Source organism: Lathamus discolor, chromosome 4 (assembly GCF_037157495.1).
Source record: "Lathamus discolor isolate bLatDis1 chromosome 4, bLatDis1.hap1, whole genome shotgun sequence".
Taxonomy (NCBI): Eukaryota; Metazoa; Chordata; class Aves; order Psittaciformes; family Psittacidae; genus Lathamus; species Lathamus discolor.
This window is the reverse complement of record NC_088887.1, coordinates 21783015-21803272: the sequence shown is the minus strand read 5'-3', so window position 1 is coordinate 21803272 and position 20258 is coordinate 21783015. Positions and strand designations below refer to the sequence as shown.

The following is a 20258-nucleotide window of genomic DNA, read 5'->3' as shown; positions in this document are numbered from 1 at the left end:
CTGTCTCTCTGAATAGGTCGGTTTGTTTTTCTCCCTGCCATATCTGACTAAGTATTTCACTATTCTGTTAACTAGTCTATGGAAAAAAACCAACAACCAAACATCCCAGTACTGTTCATCTGAATTCTTTGACTGTCTTTAGGCTTCTTTGCTCAAGTTCTAAAAAACAAATGTGTTCAGTGGATGTGCTCTTCATAGCAGCCAGTCCCAGCTAAAAGCAGTCTTTTAAACCTGTAAGTGCAACTTCTGGCCCTTCAGATGAGAGGCTAAGCATTCCCTGACTGAGTCAAAAAGAATTTATCTTTGAAATAAATGTATGCCATAAAGACAACTCATATTTTGAAAGCAAATTATCAGACAGAACAAATGCTGAACATGCTGATGACTGAACACGCTGATGACTGAACACTACTTAAAAATCTGATTGCAAACACTTTGTTAGCAGTAGGAGATAATCTAGTATGTGTGAAGGGGGAAAACTTTCCCCTTTTTCTAGCTAGGATTTTTTTATGGGATTCCTACTTTGTTGAAGTGTTTACACAGCATTAATAGACCAAGAAAAAGTTTGGGAAATTCTGATCACTAAGGCAGCTTTGAACACTTCTCCTTTCCCCATAGGACACAAGTTGCTATAGGTCATAGGTTCCATCTTTCCTCAAGTAAAAGAATACAGAGTCAAAATTAGGTGTAGTGGACTGAAGCTGGTGAATTCCTCTGTCATGCTCAAAACCAACGTAACGTCCACGTGCCTAAAAGCTTAATCTGATTTGTGAGCCAATGATATTAACAAAAGGTAGTTTCAAAATAAAATAGGAGCTCCTATTCCTGTCTGATTATTTTTTTTCGAATTAGACTGTTCCTTGATTTATATTTTTTTTTTCAAACTAGACTTTTCCTAGAGTTTTTTCCCTTAAGACAAGCTAACTCCATTTCCCACCTCTCCTTTGCTCAGTCTAGAGTCTAACTGGAGAAATGTCTGCTTTGCTAATGAAAGTTACCTTTAGATGACACCCCAACAGCAGTAGTCTGAATTAGCCAACAAAAGAATCCTGGCATGATTTTACATTATGTTAGGGCTGTGAAAAGTGATGTAAATAATATTTTTATTTTTTTTTTCCTGTTCAGATCACCCCAGGGTGGAATGCTTGCTAAAATTGAATTATGTGCTTACCACTGCTATTCAGTATCACTAGTCTAAACTAGGTCCTTGAGGGATAGCCTCTTAAAGGAGGCTATTACTCTGGAACTTGTAACTGCCCTTTGACACTTCAAAAATCCAACAACAAAACACAAAAAAACCAACAAACTGATGTTTGGTAGGTATGGTGTGGGAGAAGAATGTAAGAGCAAACTCTTAAACTGTCTTGTCTCATTGTATTTCCACTGAGGCTCTTTTCCTACCTTAATCGATAATGAAGGAGCAGGGCTGGATCCCAAATGGTTCCTTTACTGTAAAAACCAACTGGATTGTCCAAGTTGCTATGTTAGCAGCAAAACGTATGAGTTTTGATTTCTTCTGGATTTGCATTCTTTGCTTTCCTGAGGCCAAACTGAATGACTAACAGATGCTTGTCATCTTGTCTGCTTTTCCCTCTGTGAGGACGCCAAGTTGTGTCTCTACCCATTGCTCGGACACTTATTTTCAGGAACTTGTGCAAGGGTATTAATCTACTCTTAGAGCCTAGAACTCTTTCAAGAAGAGTTTCAAATTGCTCAGCAAGGCCAAAAGTTAATCTGGGAGGAGGAGGAAGTGATGCATAAACATAGAAGCATAATACTGAGATAAACACTGCTTTCCATAAAAAACAATAAAGGTAAGCCCTGCATGTGGTACTTCTCAAGAATAACATTGTTTGCAGCAGCATTAGGGACTTCTTGGATAAAAGGTCCTGCAATCCATGTAGAAGGCTGCAAACACTAGGAACGGTATCTGGCACCAGTGAACACATGGGCTCAGCCAAGGTAGCATATGAACTAAGCCTCCTTTAGGATTTTTGGTAGGATGGTGAGGAATTACAGATCTTGCTGTTGGAAATGTGTGTATACTGTTTTGAATCACACCTACATGTAGAAGCATTCCAGATCCTCAGAGGTGCCAAAATTTTTGCGATCTAGGCTGGAGGATGCATCATTTTACTTTTCTCTCTAAAGTAAGCTCTTGGTTTCGCTTGCATATACTATACAGTGATTTAGCACATTTTCAAAAGCTATTTTTCTTAAACATATTGATGTAATTACAAAAGCATATGTGTACCACATATTCCTTTAGACCTTTCCACTGAACTGAAAATCTTAGCATTTCTGCAGCCAACCATATGATCACTTTAACACTGCATATATGAGGGTTACTGCAATAAATCAGATGACTTGTTGGATATCTTTCCCTTTGCTTCTGTTTCAAAATAAATTCCTACTGACTTCAAAAAGATGACAGTATATGCTTACGAATGCAATGGATACAGTAAACAGCTGTTCTATTAGCATACTTTTAAAGGGTTGTTTCAGGTAAGGTTCATTTTAGTCCTGTTTCTTATTCCACCTCTACAAGATAGGAAACCACTGCCTTGAGGTACGGGTGATGAGCAAAGGCACTGTTTCTTAGGACTTCAGCTTCTGTCACAACTCAAAATCTTCCAATTGTAGGAATGTATTTAGGGGAACAAGAAACATTCAGAACTTAACACTGCCAGTAAGTTACTTGCAGAACCTAACTTACTTACTTACCTCTGCTTTACAGAGGCACTGGACTGTGACTTCCTATACCATTCTTACCCTGGCCAAAAAGTAGGGATGAAGTAAAAAGTCAAAATCACAAGACAAAGATTTTGAACCCATCAAGGGCCTTAATTTTGACAACTAAACAGCATTTCATGACTTACTGTAACCTTTTCTCCTTTTGATGTTTATGTACGAACGTGTAATGATAACATCTGGGCAAATAAAAATGCTGTAGGTGTATAATGATACCAGTAGAATTGCTGGTGCTTATCCTTTCTGCTTCTGTTACTGTAAGTACATAAGCATGAATATGCTGTAGGGAGTTAGACCCTTTCAATTCCAGCTTTAAATTCCCCAGCTTTCTGGGGAAGCTGGTGTAATGCTATCTATCTTTCAGGACTACAGCAGTGGTAGATGTTCATTATGTTTGCAAAGATCTCAGAGATAAAATGTTAAGGGCTATTGATCAGCCCATTTGATGGCAAATGTCTTTCTGGAGTCTCGATTTTGGTATCCTTACTCATCAGAATACAGGATGGCAACATGAATGAATTCTGTTGCTTTTTGCCTTGGGACTGGATGTAATGTTATAAAGAGAAGAGATTATCTCTTTCTGGTAGCTGAAGAACACTAGAAGTGATTGTGAGAATGACTACAGTTGGTGTTTATTTCCTGATATCCTACTATTATTGCATTTTTAGCCATCTATCATTTTCTTTTCCAAGATGTGACTCACTGAAGTATGTTTCCTAGCTGTACTGCAGTCTTTGTGGGTACAAAACAGAAACAGAACATGTCTGGGTTTTACTTCAAACTTCATCTAATAAACATTGTGCAAAGACCCCACGTAAGCACCCTAATAGAGTTAGCATTTAAACTCACCATAGATTTATCCTTTAATAAATTTAAGATCTTACAGATGCCAATAAACCAGTCTGGTTTATGAGCAGACCAAACCAAAGTCTGGGTAGAAATAAAAAAATGCTAACATTTTCGAAGGCTCGTATCTGTAAAAAACTGAACATTACCCCAACAAATGATGTGAAAACCATTGTCTAATCTGCAGCTATCATGTTATGAAGATGATGTTTGCCTTCTCTCAGGGAGCACTTCACAAAATCACAGAATGGTTTTGGTTGGAAGGGACCTTTAAAGATCACCTAGTTCAGGCTGCCTGTGTGGGCAGGAACATCTTTCACAAGATCAGTCTGGTATAAGCCCCATCCAACCTGACCTTGAAAACATCCAGTGATGGGGCATCTACAACTTCTCTGGGCAAACTGTTCCTGTGTCTCACCACCCTTACCGTAAAACTTTTCTTCTTTATGTCCAAATTAAACCTATCCTCTTAAAACTTTAAACCCATTAGTTCTTGGCCATATGAGTATGGGCCTTGGTAAGAAGCTCCTCTCCAGCTTTCCTGTAGGCCCCCTTTAGCTACTGGAAAGCTGCTACAAGGTCCCCTCAAAGCCTTCTCTTCTCTAGGCTCAACACCCTCAGCTCTCTCAGTCCTCACAGGAGAGGTGTTCCAGCCCTCTAATTGTTTCTGTCAAAGCGGGAGCTGCACTGTTCTATTTTTTTGCTACTTACATTAGGAAATTACCTGAGTATCTGTTAACAGGTTATTTTGTTTAAAATGCAAAAAAACTTGTCCTTACTTTCAAGGTGGGTTGTAACATCGACAGGTTTGTGAATTACACTGGCATCTTATAGAGGGCTAAAGGATTCAGTCTAAATGTGTAATAAGCAAGCAGCCTCTGAACTAAAGGGCTCTATATTCTACCATGCCATAAAGAAATATTGATGCATGACTGAAGAGTCAAGTATTACTGGTTTTGAAATATTTCCTAGAATAAATTCTCCTTCACAGAAGATAATGTTCATGTGCACAGAAATTACATATGCTTCTTTTGTTGCCTCTTATAAATATTGCCTGCTCTGTTTTGCATTCAGCAGTGGAGGCAGATAGACAAGCTTGTTCCCTTTGAAGATTCCCACCCCTCCCCAAGGAAGCAACTCAAAGCAAAAATGTGTTGGCAAGCACAGTGACCTGTGAAATTGGTCAGAAATCTGATAAATCAGCTAAGGAATTAACCGCAGGAAATAAATTACAAAATAATAAAGCCTTCTCATTGCTGCTTTAGCTGTATTTCTGCATGGGAAACTTCCCATTGGATGCTTATAAGAAAAGCAGAATCTGATTTCCCCTACAAAACCAATAAAGCAAATGTGGATTATCACAAATGAATTTACATATAGTTTAAGAGAAACACTTCATTTGAAGTGTTCACTAGACCTTACCATGGAAGTGGGAACCTACTTTAAGAAACTGTATGTCCTATCTCCACAATAGATGACCCCTATAAAACTTTGACATGGAATCATAGGATAAATCCAAGATAATTTTAAAAGGAAGAAAAGAAAGAAAGATAACAACTTAGTTGTGTGAGAACAGGTTTGGAGTTCACTTCTGTAAATTTTTATTTTGTTATGCTTTTTAGAGAATTGACATCTCAAAATATTCTTACAGAAGAGAAAAGAAAGCAGTGTACCTGGTAAATATGTCCTCCTGATGAACATTCAAGTGAGTGTTCATGTCAAACGGACAAGACAAAGAAGGAGTCTGAACATCATGTACCCAAACACACTGGTATCTCATGAAATAACTTTATTCTGCAGAGACTGTGTCACTTACAGCAAAATAACTGGACAACATTTCTACATTCTGTGTAAGCTTTGGTAAATTAGTAAAGGTAGATACAAAATTGAGGTCTTCCTTCTCTTTTAAAAAAAATATAGGTTTTTTTTTTTTTTTTCCTCTTGGAGAAACTCTTGTCTCGATAGCACGAATGAGCGGTGGAGCAGAAGTGGAAACAGTACTCACTAGTTGCACTGCGTATTTATTTTTGCAATTAGGTGGCTGGCAGAGCTTAAGTGTCAGGTCTGACACAGGAGAGAGACCAGGAGTTATTAGCAAATAATACTACATTTGCTTTGTGTGGGAGTTAAAAAGTCACTGGATTTTTTTGTTGGAGGACTTGGCTAAGACCTCCACAATAAAAAATTGCCCTCAGCTCCTCACAGTTAGGTGCTGTCATAAATAATTTTACACCTAAAGAATGACAGTGGTTTGTGTTGCTGTATACAGAGTTGTTAGAGCTATGGTCTTAGTAGCATTACTAAAATACCTGAAAAAGCTCTTTGGGCTGAGCTGGTCCTGCAATGGATAGTACAAATAACAGTGAAATTTTCAGCAGCTTTCATAGCTTCTCCTGCTTGCCACAAAACTGAACTTCTACTAAGTTTGTTTCCATGATGTAGAGCAGCTAAAGGTGCTGCGATGAGGTAGCAGCTATGAAATAAATGTCATGAAGTATCAACTGAAGCTTAAATGGAAATGTCTAGCCAGCTTCTGTCGGCAGTCATACTAACAACTACTGAGCCGCAGAGGTTTTCAGCTGTAAAATCCTGAAGGCTTACTAAAGAAGGTGGATTGCATATACGTGAATACAGAATCATGAAGCTCCTGAAGCTGCTCACAAGTGAGTACCTTGCAAGTGTTCTGGCTGGTGAATAAAGATTCTTTTACTGGCTGGAAAGGGAGTGAACCAGCTCGTAATCTGGCTCTGCAGTGAGTATTTCCAGGAACAACATAAAAAGTGCAGTTTGTTATATTTACTTGATTTCATCCCCTTCACTGGACTGTTTCAAGGCAGTGCCAGCAATGAGTTTGGAAGCTGTTGCAAAGTATATGTTAAGATGCTTGATGTCCTGATTCATGGGAATTTGGACTTAAGAAGCTTTTTTCCCCCTCTGCTTTTATCAAAGTAGTAGCATAGGCTGTTAAATTATCTGTCCCAATTTAAGAAGAAAGTTCAATCCCTCTCTAGTCTAAAGTATAATGAGAGGAAAACAGAAAATGTACCTCAAGAAAGGGTTCCTTCTGTTCTAGGAGGTGACGGGTTACCTCTTAAACAGGCTTCATCTATTTTGGATGTGCTAGGGTACAAATCAGGTAGCTTTAAGCAGTGTTATGTTGCTCACCCATATCTCTGTTTTATACCTGCCAAACTGATGATGGTGTGTCTGGGGATGTGTGGTATCTGTTTTTTTTCAGGCAAGCTGACTTTTGTTTCTTTTTTTTCTGATGATGAACTAAATGAGCAGATACACAAGTTACTTAAATATTGTGAGCATAAAGGTCTAGAACGCAGAAAAAAGAAGCTTTTGGGTTTTGTGGATGGGAGGGGAAGTGATGCAAGTGCCAAAAAATCCTCCTCTTTCCAATTCTGTGCACCTTGCACAAGCTAAAACAAATATCTGACTGCTCTGGTGCTTACAGAGGAGAAAAAGATCTCAAACCTGATTATCTCTCCCTTCTGACTTTTCAGGGGAATGATGCTTCTCTTACCAAGTTTTTTGACTGACTGTGCATGTGACTGATAGAAATATTACAGAAGCTAACTTACATGCATAGCTCTAAGGAAGAGTATTCCTTTTTTTTATTTTTTCCTAGTTGCTGTGACTGTTGATTTAATAGAAAGTGTTTTTTCTTTCAAACTGATGACAAAGCATTGCAAATAGAGAATATTGTGTAGATCTTAAAGACCTTGCAGTATTATTGTGCTGTCTTCACCCTGAAGCTACCTCAAGCTCTAGCAGGAGGTTTGCCCAAACTGCAATCCTGTCCATAAACATAACCTTCTCTGGAAGTCTATGGTTGCTCTTTACTTGACTGCCTGTCAGGGTATAGACTGAAACTTAGTTTAGGGTACCTTATCTTTTGCTGTCAGAAACACCTGTAGCATGGATGAAATGCTACAAAATCCCACTCACATGGGACAAGCTTTCCAGTGCCTGCCCAAGCACTGCCTTTCCATCGTTTAGCATGAAAGAATTCATGGAAAGCCTAAATTTACTACCAAGTGTAGCAGCAAGGATGTGCCCAATGGGCACCTGTTCTCAGAACTGCATCACTGAAAGCAGGAAGTATTGTGTGCTGCTGTGAGCAATGATTGCAGTGTTGCTAATTTGCATGCCCCTATGTTCAGCATTGCCAAATATTCTTCATTACTTTTCCCACTCTTAAAAGCAACAAATACGTATTTTTCTACTTGTGGCACAAATAAAAAAAGCCCCTTTTTAAGGCTCATGTATCTTAAAAAAATAAAGTAAAAAAAATTTGCTGTCAATTGATGATCAGTTTTCTCTAGCTCAGGACAAACACCTTGCATTTCACAGGACTTTTGTTCCGCTTTTTTTCTTGAATGATTCTTTATGAGCCACAGCTTTTCAGGAACTGCAGAGGGATCTCTTCACAAACACACATAAGGATTTCACGATGCTGAGTTTGCATACAGCCTATTGAAAGGCAGTATTTTTTTTCCCACAACTGCTCTGTCAGTAAGACAACTGTATGGAATGAGCTGTTGTGGGGTGCTGCATCTATAGCACAACTGTAATTGTTGCATGTGAATATTGTACCTACATGTGATACCATACTGAGTACATTGGTACAGCACAGATGGTTAGTTTTGTATGCAGTTGCCACTGGGTCAAAAACATGTCCGTATGTTTTTCTGCTCTTTCTTCAAGCCTCTTTCTTGTATCTGCTTATTTAAAGAGACAAATCACTAGTGACATGGTATATGGTGAACTTCTTGTTACTGCGGGACATTCTTTCAGCAGTCCTTCTAACCTGATCTGAGTCAGTCAAGGTTTGGTTTTAACAGTACTCTCCCTGAAGTTCATTCTGAAGAATTATTATATTAAAACTGTTCGAAGGTGGCTAAGCAACTTTCAGATGCACTCTTTCCCTCTGGCACACAAAGTACTGTAAGTAAAGGGAGGCTACTACAATTTTCTCCTAAAACTGTCTGCTACAGACTTCCATACTGTGAAATATCAGTTCCTGCTGGCAATGTCCCTTCTGGATTCCTGAAGGGCCCTGGCACCAACCAGAGGAATAATTCTTGAGTGGAAGAGGAAATAAGAATACAAGAAATGCTTGACTGAATAGAGGGAGAAAACAACTCCCTGACAGAGTGTGCCAGGATGTGTTCAAAGTAAACACTGGAATCTCCCTTCTCAAGGGACTTCAAAAACTAAGCACTAGAAAATGTACTGTTGGGAACAGTACTGCATTAGCAGGAAAGTGGGCTGGATGATCTAATTATTTTCCATCTTTAACTTGGCTAGGTGTTTGAATGATCCAGATCTCTCTAGCTGCTATTTTTCTTACTAATTTCTAAAATATTGTAAGATGGGAGTAATTCCTTTTAAAATAAATATTAGTAATTATTACTTCTAATCCATCAGTACTTAACAAATTCTGACCTTTCCTGTAACCTGTTCTACTTTCCAGAATTGTGATATGCAAGGTGTAAAGCTAAGCTCAGGCAAAGATGAATAGTTACAGCTGGTTACTACAGAGTATGTCTGCAGAGTTTTGGGAGCAGTCATCTGTAAGTTTCTGGTGGTCTGGTATTAGTAATTCTCTAAAAGTAAACCTGTAAAGGTTGGATAATAATCTCTGAAAAGCCTTGATGTCACCAATTCCTTTATTCCCTCACAACCACAGACTTTTCTTCCCGATAAAATGATAAATGTCCCAGTATCCCTATGGATGTGAGTCAGTGTGAGCAGAGTTTGCTAAAGGCAAGCGTACACCATCTACGTCTTGAGCAGACTTGGTAGTATTCATTCATTTAATAAGGGAACAAAAACATAAGTGGTATTTTTGTGGAATTGTAAATGTTATGGGTTTTGTGTTGTATCATTCACATACAAAGTTTAAGATAATTTACTTGTGCAAAGAGCCTTCCTCTTTCCTATCCCTTATTCCTACAGCCCAAATACAGCATAGTTTTGTATTGTTTCTATATGACTTTTGATTTTACCTGAAATATTTTATAGCAACCTTCCCCCAAAAGAAATTTTTATATATGAGCATGTGTACATGCACATGTGTACACGTACATGCGTACACCTGCATAAATAAAAGATTCACTTTGACAAATCAAAGATGCAATATCAGCAGGTACTTAATACCTTTCACACTGAGGACAGAATTACATAAAAGATTCACTTTAACTGCAGTCACTCCACTGACTGAGGTACCTGTATCTGCTTTGCATCAGCATGATAGGACACATAATTGGATCAGTAAGCAGTGTGAATGTCTCCTACAGTTGAGCAGCAAGATTTTAAGTTCTTTACAACAGGATTCATATAGGTCTATTGTTGAGCTCAATGAGTATTGCTAAGCAGGCTTCAGTATGTCATTACTTCACAAACACTTTATCATCCTAACTCCAGTGTAAAGGAGTACATCATCAGCATGTTTTCAGAAACATGAACTGAAGCACACAAACAAAACTTGTACTCAGACTTAACACAAGCAGTGGGTGGCCTGACTCCTGTTCAGTGGAAGTATTCAGTGGAATTTATGTGCCTGAATAACGCGGGTACAACTCCTGCATCCAAGGCCCGCACTGAAATGTAGACCTTCTTGGTACATGTGGTAACTTGACCCCAGAAATGTCTTATTTTATAAATTACTCAGCAAATAAGATATCTCAGTCTAAAAGAAAAATACTAGCACTAATTTTCATTTAGAAGAAATAGTATTAAGAAAGTACATCCATCTAAGTATCCACCTGTAAAGAATGGTTCTCTTTTAGACCCAAGATATTACGACTTGTTATGATAGACTTTCAAGGCTGAAAATAATGGTGAGAGCCAGTTACTTTTGCTAAACTCATAAACTTACTAATGCCTTTGTGAATCTATTATGGAGGACTTGAGTTAGTCGTAACAATGAGAAATAAACCTTTTGAAATGTCCATGCTAGAATTCATGATGCTATGAATTTATTTGAGAAAATAAGCATTCAGTTAGCTCCTGCTACAGTGGAACTACTATGATGCACTCAAAACAAGAGCATTCAGCAATAACACAGTATGTTCTTAATCAAAGTGAATTTACTGTGAGCCAGGGGGTCAATCAAAAAAAGGAATAGGAAGCTTGCAGCTTTGTTTGTGAGCTTGTGTAAACCTGTTCATCAGTATCTATGTTCAGCAGTTTTGTGTGTTGTAGAAACACTTAAATCACAGAATGGTTTGTGTTAGAAACGGCCTTTCAGATCATCTAGTTCCAAACCCCGGCCATAGGCAGGGATACCTCCCACTAGACATGTAGCCCAAGGCCCCACCCAACCTGGTCATGAAAAATCAGTCAAATTCAAATTTAACCTATAAACTGCTGTTCTATATGCTGTATTCTGAACAAGAATCACCATCACCTGGATCAGTCTCGAGTGAAAGCCCCTCCTGTATCTTCGTTAATGAAGACAAGCCTTCCCCATAGGAGAAGGAAAACTCTAACTTCAAACCCAGGCAGATGGAGCTCGTCTAGCTTTGTAAGGTCCTCCATCTAAGAGAAGGACACTCTAACCAAATCTACGACATGAGGACTTTGCTGTCACCATCCAAGCTCGCTAGGCCCTGGCAGTTAAACCTGAGGTGTAAAGGGTGGGGCCAGTTCTGCGCACGCTGCGCCTCACCTAAAAAATCTACTGCGCAGGCCCAAAGGGTTTACTCACACTTGTCTGCATGGACAGGCGAGGGTCGAAACGGCAAGTGACAAGGTGCATTGGAAGCTGCAGATCCAACCCTGCATGCGGGCGGGATCAGGGCAATGGTTCCTCAAGATTGCCCCAGGAGATGCCAGTCCTGGTCAGAAACTTCCTAATTGCCTAAGCAGCCATTTTTCCAACCAGATTTGCCTATCTCATATGCCCTTGGTCATTGTGCTTGTAGTAAGCATGGTTAAAAGCCCTTCTCAAATCTTCGCTCACGAAGCCAAGCCATCAATATGCTGTAACTTTTCATTATTCATTTGTTTTGTGTATTTTGTCTCTCTTAACATAATGTTGTTTTAAATAGATGTACCTAGGCAAAAATATTTTAGGCTAAACTAATGAGCAGTTAATTAAAAAAATGAAATAAGTACTAACTCATCTTTCAGACTCAGTATTAATAAAGTCACATCTGAAAGAGTTGAATACCTGAAATAAAATTGCTGAGTCAGTTTCAACTAGGTTTAATATTCATCTAAATCAATGAAAATTTTTCTAAGAAAACTGTCTGGTTTGTGCTTTGTGTTGTGGAGGATTCTTCTTTTGATTTGGAAATGTGTTCAGTCTTTTTAAAATTCCTACTACTATTGTGCAGCGGTATCTATATTAACTATTCTGAAGCATTTCAATAAGAAAAACACATCTCCAATTGGTTTCTACATATACGAATTTTAAAATCTATGCCTAGCCACCAAAAAAAATAAAATGTTATTGGATGAAGGTTTGTGGGTTTTAAAATTATTTTTGAGTAACAGATCTCTAAATCTGGGCATCTGATGGAGTGTTTCTTTTTTTAAATAAAAATAAAATAATCTTTGAGACTAGCCTCTCTCCAAAGTATAAGTCTTGAGGCCATTTCAAGCTATGTGCTTGAATCTCCAAGCCTTCTGACAATCATATATTTTCTCCCTGCCCATGCAAACCCACAAATTCTCTATTGAAGATGTGATTTAAACTTCACTTAGCTGAGATACTCTGAGTTATAGATTCAAACCCTTTATGAATGTATTTACCCCAAAGTAATGTAGAACCTTCCTTAAAATGTGCATAAGATTACCAGTATAAGGGGCTTGTTTATGTATCATATGCATATGAAATACTTAACAGAAATGAACTATTTCTTCAGCTCTGAAAAAAGACTGCATAGAGAAACTTTTCCAGATGACACCAGATCATTAAGTGCTTTGTGAGAAATGTCTTGGCCTATTCTTGTTACTGAAACTTGCTTTCCACTTCAGTGAGGCCAAAATTTCACAGTTGGATGGTGCCCTAGAGATCAGCAAGAACACGAAGGAAAATTTCCCATCACCTCTGATTAATTACCCAGATTAACAAGTGTTCCCTTGGGCAACTTTGCGTCTCAGCTATAGATAAGTACGGCTATGTGAATTTTAATGAAGCACAAACTCTGCAGCTAGCAGGATAAATTCACAACTATACAATGAAGCAGTTTAATGTAACCAGTTGAGACTCCAGTTCACAATGAAGTTAACAGAATATTATCTAAAAAGTAAGTACTGTTTTCGATTGTGCAGAGTAAACATACAACTTGGTGTTCACTGGTGGATTTGAGACAAGTAGTCCAGTTGTACAATCACAAGCAAAGAACAGGCATTAAAACTGATCACTTTCCATTATGGAAGTGCAGGCATGTGAGTTAGTATATGCAAGCCTATGTGTGGTCACAGTGTAAGTTCTCTAGTACCAATATCCAGTGATCCCATAAGCTCAGGAAAAAATGAACATGTTTTTCCACAGTCAATGTAAAAAGAGTTATAAGAGAACGTTAGCTCACTATATTGTAACGAACTCAAACTTTAAGCCCCATGTGTTCTTGGGTTCTTGCTGGCAGCCTGGTAACATAAAGCTAAAATAATAGTTATTGCTCTATAATATAGTAATTCTAAGAACTTCAAGATTACTGATTCAAGCATATTTTGGGCTGGGGAAGCTTTAACAGAAATTAATTTCACGTATTGCAGTTATTTTTAGGGGAATGCGGGGAACCATATTGGCAGGAGTGTAGAATGAAAAAGATTTCTCTAATCCTGTCTATAGTACAAATAACTTTTTTTTTTTAATATTCCTATTTGCGTCATCCTACCAGTTAATGCATTTAAAGTATTTATCTCAATGAGGATATGGAGGCAATTATCAAGAACAAAGGTGTGGTTTTCATTTAGAACCCCCCCCCCCCCCAACCCACTCTTTTGTTATAATCATTCTGTTATGATCTGTAATTAGCTCATGAGTATCATTATCACATGAGGATAGTACATTGGAAACGATTCATGAAACTTCGATCTACTGGTAGATACAAGTCTTTTACTTAGTTGAAAAAATCACTGCCTTTCCCAACATACCTTGCCTCCTAAAAGAAGAAAACAATACAAAGAATAGTATTAGTTTTAGTTTGACTATGCAAATGAAAACTCATTTGGAACATATTTTTGTTTTGCTGATTGATGTTTTTCAGTGTCTTCCTCCTTTTCAGTCTTAAGCTGAAGAACAGCATTTCTTAAAACTATGTGAAGGCTGTGCATGTTTTGAATCTCTTCCTTTGGTTTATTTGTACAGAATGAGTTTGAGACAGCTGGAATAATGGAGACACAAGCGTCTCTTTAAAACCTGTGTAACTTTAAAATTCTGTGTGTGCACTTGTCTGTAATCCTCCAAGAAGTCCTCTGTGACTAGGCATGATTTGTCTCCTTTTGTAGGCAGGTAAACATAGGAAAAGCTACATAACTGTAAAAGCAGACAGATGGCCCCTAATTTTTGACACGAGAAAGAACAAAGCAGGGTGGTGGTAGGGGGGGACCCCCCCCGCCCCAAAACCAACAAGAAAACAAAGCAGACCATGCAAAACAGAACAAAAAACCCCAATGAACAATTGCCAGAAAACCTACCATGATTACTACTGAGTTTATCCAGGGAAAAGTTCTGATGATTCACAAGTGGCTCTTGAGTTGCCAGTCTTTTCACTTCACTTGCTGTTCATGTAGTGCTGCCCATCACCTGTTGTTAATTATAATATCCTATAAATCTAATGTAGAAGACCAGCAGTGAGAGACAGTGCCTGCACTGGCTGAATAGACACTCTAGGAAAAAAATAATTTTTAGAGAGTTTGTTCCTGGATGAGCTTCTATGAACCTGGCAATGTTGTGAACTGATATTTCTATTAAGAAAAACACTAGTGCATGCCTTTAAACAAATAAAGTCCTGGCGCTACACAACCATTGTGGTTTCAAACACCATAACAAAAACAACACTATGATGGGAAGCTATCATTTAATAAATCAAAATAGCTTGCATGGTAATAAATATTTTTCTTAGAAACCACAATATTCTCTTTTCTACGGATCATATGACTCCCCAGTTCCTGCATTTTTTGACATTGCTGGAGTAATAAAGGAACGTGGGAAATAACTCAGCATGGTGAAATCATTCAGTTTAGTTGAGCTTACACTTTAGTTAGAATAACTTAAAAAAGGTGTGATTTCAGCTATAGATGATCAAATTCTTCCCTTTTTCAGGCAGACACAATTTGGCTGGACTGCACAGTTCTACCTTTCTGAGATGAGGACAGTTTTGACTAAATCAATTTAATTTCTCAGCTTTATATTCTACAAAGGGGGGAGCAATATTTCTATTCCACAGTATGGGAAATAAGTTTCTTTCCTATATGGGCTCTGAGCATTCATAAAAACCAACCTCACAACAAACTGTAAAAATTCATGAATCATTGCTGTTGACTCTGTGTTCTACATTGGCTGCTGGTCAGATAACTTCCACTTATTGATCAATTGGCCTTTGTAGTTAGCAGTGAAAAGAAAGCTATTAAAAAAAAAAAGTATTCTCACATGTAGCATAACTTGCTGATATAAAATACCAAATTGAGTGGGACCAATCTACTGGCATCACTGAAGGATGGTCCAAAATATTTAGTAACAGACTGCTAAAAACATATATGCACTTGTACACTTGCCTGTATTTGTATACGAAATCATGCATAAGTTTCACTTGAAGAATGCTGCTACTGGTGAACCCAGGACACCAGTATATACAACTCCTGTAAATAATACTGCTCTGTTCAAAGTCCTTCAAGTTTTCTAATGTCTGATAACAAAGTCATAAACGTTCATAAAAGTCTGAAGATTCAGCTTGTTTTACTGGGATCCCTTTTACAATGCACTTCTCATGCAAAGATCAGTGTGCTCTTCCATTTATTTGATCCCAAATTATTTAGTATTCTACAGCAAGAATTTTTGTGTTCCTGGGTGCGAGATTCTTTTTATAATGAAGTGCAATGTTGGTATGACTGTATTTATATAGCTTCAATGACTTATTGGCTCTGTTTGCTAGTAAAAATATGGGTTTGATTATCCTTAAAACTCCTGATTTAACCTGTTTTGGGAAAACTGAGCTATTGCTTTTTACTGTTCATATGACATACTGTGCATTCTAGCTGAAATCCAAGGTACTGGACAGTTGACTTGCATCAAAAGAGAAACTGCTGCAGCAAACCTTGATTGGAAGATGAAATGTAACTTAAGGAATATTAATAACAGGAAAGTACTGAAAACAGGTTTCTGGTTTTAGGCAAGCAATTTCTCAGTGGTTCACATGATAGTTTAGGAGACAGATAGGACAAAAATTGCTGAAAGTATATAGGAGATATTACAAATCCATGGGAAAAAAAAAATCAGAGTAATGTTTGTTTAACAGGCAGGCTTTAAATGACCTCAAAGAATTATGTGAGATGTTGGTTACTGTCTTTTAAGAGAATTCCATTACTTTGAAAGCAAATGTGAAGTCTGAGGCAGCTTTATTTGATATACTACTAAAATGTAGCTATCCTCTAGCTGATCTCCTGGTGCACCCATCTCTATATTGTTTATTCTCCCCAATGGTGATTATATGATAACCCACTTAAATCTTTTATCTAAAGCAATTAATTCTTTACACTAACTGAGGTTTTCTGTTTCAGCTGTACTGGTGTGTATTTCTAGAAGCTTTTTTTTTTTTTTTTTTTTTAAATTTGGGGAAAAGGAATGTTAATATACTGTGAAAGGTGCGCACTTCTATTAGAGCAATGGATAGAAAACTGACAGTACCTTGATTACTGATATAACTAGCAAAGGTGAGGATGCGTTAAAGCTGGGCGATGGTAGAAAACTTTCTTAAAATGTTTTCTATGTACCTTAATTCTGAACTTGATTGCATCTCTGCATTCCTATGGGCAGTGGCCAGTCTCAGGGACACTTACTTTCTTTTTTTTTTCTTCTGAATACAATTTTGCAACTGGCTGTCTTCCCATCTGCATCCTTTAACATAATGTGGCTACATCAGGCCTGCACTGTGTGCAGCTCTGCTCTTGAGGGAAAACATGAACCTTATTAATCTGTGACTGGTAGGCTTTCATAAACGCAGTTTTTCATGCTGAGTGAAAACTATTTATGAAATAACCCATCCCACTAAGTAGAAACTTATCTCAATGTGTCTGAAAAGCAGTTGGTGTCCTTGTCAAATTTGCTCTCTCAGAATAATACCCTGACATCTTCTGGCTTTGTGAGTGGAGTTCACTCCTTGTCTCGGGCTTGGGGCTAGTAATTTCATGTAGTTTCTAGCCTTTGTCTGTTAAAATTTTTGACATAATGGATCCTTTTCAATAGCAGTTTTTCCCCGGAAAATGAAACTTTGAAAGACTGGTTAATTTGCATTGTTTAAACGTGTTAGACTTTTTCATTAATTATACTCTCTTGTCCTCAAAGACTTTAGCTCTTAATGCCAATGCAGCAGAGAATGCAATCTCTGGCATATCTATAATGGTTGTCTTTTCATAGGCCATGAATCCAGGATGTTGCATCTATCATGCCACTGCTCCCGCTATGAAGTGAAAGCAGCTGACCCTTGCAATTGCTTTTCAAACCTAGCGAAGTGTGGTCATCTTAAATAATGTGTTCTTGCTAAATTTATAGTAATGAATGTGGCATGAATCTCTCTGACTGTTAACAAAAGCATCGGTTCTCATGTCTTTCACATCAAATGACTCTATATTGCAAGATATAATGCTCTGCCCAGAAATATTTTTATTGGAATAGGTGAGTGGAAGGGCATCTTTTGTAATGCTTTAAACAATTCAACTGTATGAAGAAAATTACCTCAGCTTAATAGGAGAGTACTTCACTGCACCAGTTCTGACATCCAAACTCAACATCCAGTAATGAAGAGATCATAACAGTGCTGAGTATCAAATGGGTTCTGACGATATGCGTTTTCTTCTCTTTGTAGGAAGAGAAAGTAAAAAAGCATGTGTGTTTATATTCTTCAAAATATTCAGGACATATTTTTCACTTTACATGGATAAATAAGCTACATAAAGTTTATTTTATTATCCTATTTTATTTTCTTTTTACGTAATCAAATGCTAATACATTAAATAAACATGAAACAGCACAGGAAAATTGTGTTTAATACTGTTGCTTAGGTTGCAAAGACATGAAGGGCTCACATTTTGTTCTGGTTTATTTTTATGAGTAACATTGTCACATAGCTCTGTAATTTACAGTAAACAGAGTTATTTTCTCTTTGGACTACTTTATGTTACAAAGGATCACTATTTCTATTCACACAAGGCTGATTTTTCTCTCCTCTGTTTCAAGCTTGTTGAGAGTTTTGAATATGCAAAAACTGGAAAAAATGAGAGAGAATTCAAACATTTCACTGTACAGTGTAAACCCTTTGGTTGATCACAAAATACCAGACAACAAGTTGCATCAACCAAAGCCTAAAACCTAAGTTGTCCCGTTATCCCCTCCTCCCCCTTCCCATTAACGAGTAACAGTCGGCAGCTCTGGAATGTGCACTCTTCTCCCATGAAAACATTTTTCCACTGTGCCTTTTCCAAAAATCAAAAGTTCAAAGCTAAACTACTGCATGTTATAAAAGAACAAATTTACCATGACACTTAAACAAAGACATGAGTCAGTGTATTCAGCTTTCCTGAGGGAGGAAGGAGTATGTTTCTTGTTAAGGTAAGGTGTGCAGTAAAGAAATTATTTTTATAGTTTTATATATCTACTTTTAGTTGTTTATCCATATAGATGTTATATTTTACTGTACAGTTAAATTTGAAACTCGTGCCTTTTTTTGTCACTGATATATTAATTAAGGTTTACAACATTTCTCCTCAGAAAGCAAAATATTAACATAGAATCATAGAATCATAGAATAGTTAGGGTTGGAAATGACCTCAAGATCATCTAGTTCCACCCCCCCTCCCATCGGCAGGGACACCTCACACTAAACCATCCCACCCAAGGCTTCATCCAACCTGGCCTTGCACACTGCCAGGGATGGAGCATTCACAACTTCCCTGGGCAACCCATTCCAGGTGCCTCACCATCCTAACAGCAAAGAATCTCTTCCTTAGATCCAACCTAAATTTCCCCTGTTTAAGTTTTAACTTGTTACCCCGTGTCCTGTCACTACAGTCCCTAATGAAGTGTCCATCCCCAGCATCCCTACAGCCCCCCTTCAGACACTGGAAGGCTGCTATGAGGTCTCCACGCAGCCTTCTCTTCTCCAGGCTAAACAGCCCCAACTTTCTCAGCCTGCCTTCATACAGGAGGTGCTCCAGTCCCCTGATCATCCTCATGGCCCTCCTCTGGACTTGTTCCAACAGGGCAAATGCAATCAGACATTCAGGCAGTATTATTTAGGATACTAGTGGCAGTCTGGGAACCTCAGCAGCTGCTCTTTACTCTGGAGAGTGCTGCTTTTGTCCTTGGGAATAGCACAAGCAAGATGAGTAGCATGCATGTCAAGGACAGAGACAAAATGAGATGGGTTTGGACTGCTGTGTACAACAACTTGTATCTGGAATAAAAAGCATGTGATTTTGTGTCCTCTTAAATATGAGATGTAGAACACAATATATTAAGCAGCTGAATTGCTCTGTGTAGTTTTTAAAGCTGTCTAGGAAACTTGGAACACCATTTCCATTTATTTGGAACAAGTGGCTGACTCATTTGTCTGCCCTGAAAAACCTCTACTTCTGTTCCTGACTGAAATAAGATGGATATTCTGAGAGTGATTCCTCTTGTACAAGAGGAGAGAAGTACAAAAAGTCACAGCTTCTGCTAGTACTGAGCCTGGCTATCACTGAACGTATGGTCGATTTGGAAAATGTTAAAAGATGCAAACTTCTACTAGGTACTACAGTAGCTTTAATGTGTTCATTCTTTCAAGCAGATTGATATTGCAAAGTCTTGTTCTTTGTGGGTACAAATTTAGGGTAGCTAGATCAAAGGTCTGCTCTAGATTCAGACCTTTGAATGTTATATTCAGTAGGATGAACCAAAATCAAGAAAGTCTTGAGAATGGAGAAAGCTGACATCTGCAACTATATTCCAAAAGCCTAGGCACACCATCAGGATTCAGTTTTCCCTTATTAATATGTAAAGATGTATTAGGTCATTCTCCAAGAGCAGTGCTCAGCAACTATAGAGATGATATGCTTAAACTGAGTGACACATTTTTTTTTTCCTTCAAAGTCAAATTTTTAACAATATAGTTTAGACATGAGGTATCATAATTTCTATGGCTGCCTTTCTGTTGTTCCTGTAAGATGCCATGTTAAAGGACCTTATATGGTAGTTGCCTATAGTCATAGGTTTTCTCTAGCCTTTTTAAAATGCTTTTATATTTCACAGGGGAACACAGAGAAGGTGTAATGTAATTATACTTTAACTTTTCAAATGGAAAGGTTCAGATTTTTCATTTGTGTGTTTTATAGGCCCTTAACAATTGTACCATTGAATTTAACGTCTGTTATGAATGAGACTGTAAAGAAATAAAGGGACATGGTCTGTGGGAAGCGACCTGCTGTGTAGATGAAGC

General features: G+C 37.9%; 1 protein-coding gene across 6 annotated transcripts in view; it reads right to left on the bottom strand.

The window, feature by feature from the left end:
• The window catches only part of COL8A1 (collagen type VIII alpha 1 chain), an 85775-nt gene that overhangs the window by 51889 nt on the left and 13628 nt on the right, over nt 1-20258 (bottom strand). For 2 of the 6 annotated variants that reach the window (XM_065676602.1, XM_065676601.1), the window contains exons 2-3: nt 17519-17640; nt 14263-14371 (exon numbers count right to left, since the gene is read on the bottom strand). The exons of 2 other annotated variants lie outside the window; for them this stretch is intronic. Coding sequence is in view for 1 of the 4 variants with exons in the window: in XM_065676601.1 (XP_065532673.1) it covers nt 14263-14265 (3 nt within the window). In the remaining 3 variants the exon portion in view is untranslated. The remainder of the gene's footprint in view (nt 1-14262; nt 14372-17518; nt 17641-20258) is intronic. 2 more of the 6 variants (XM_065676604.1, XM_065676605.1) reach the window with 1 other exon arrangement.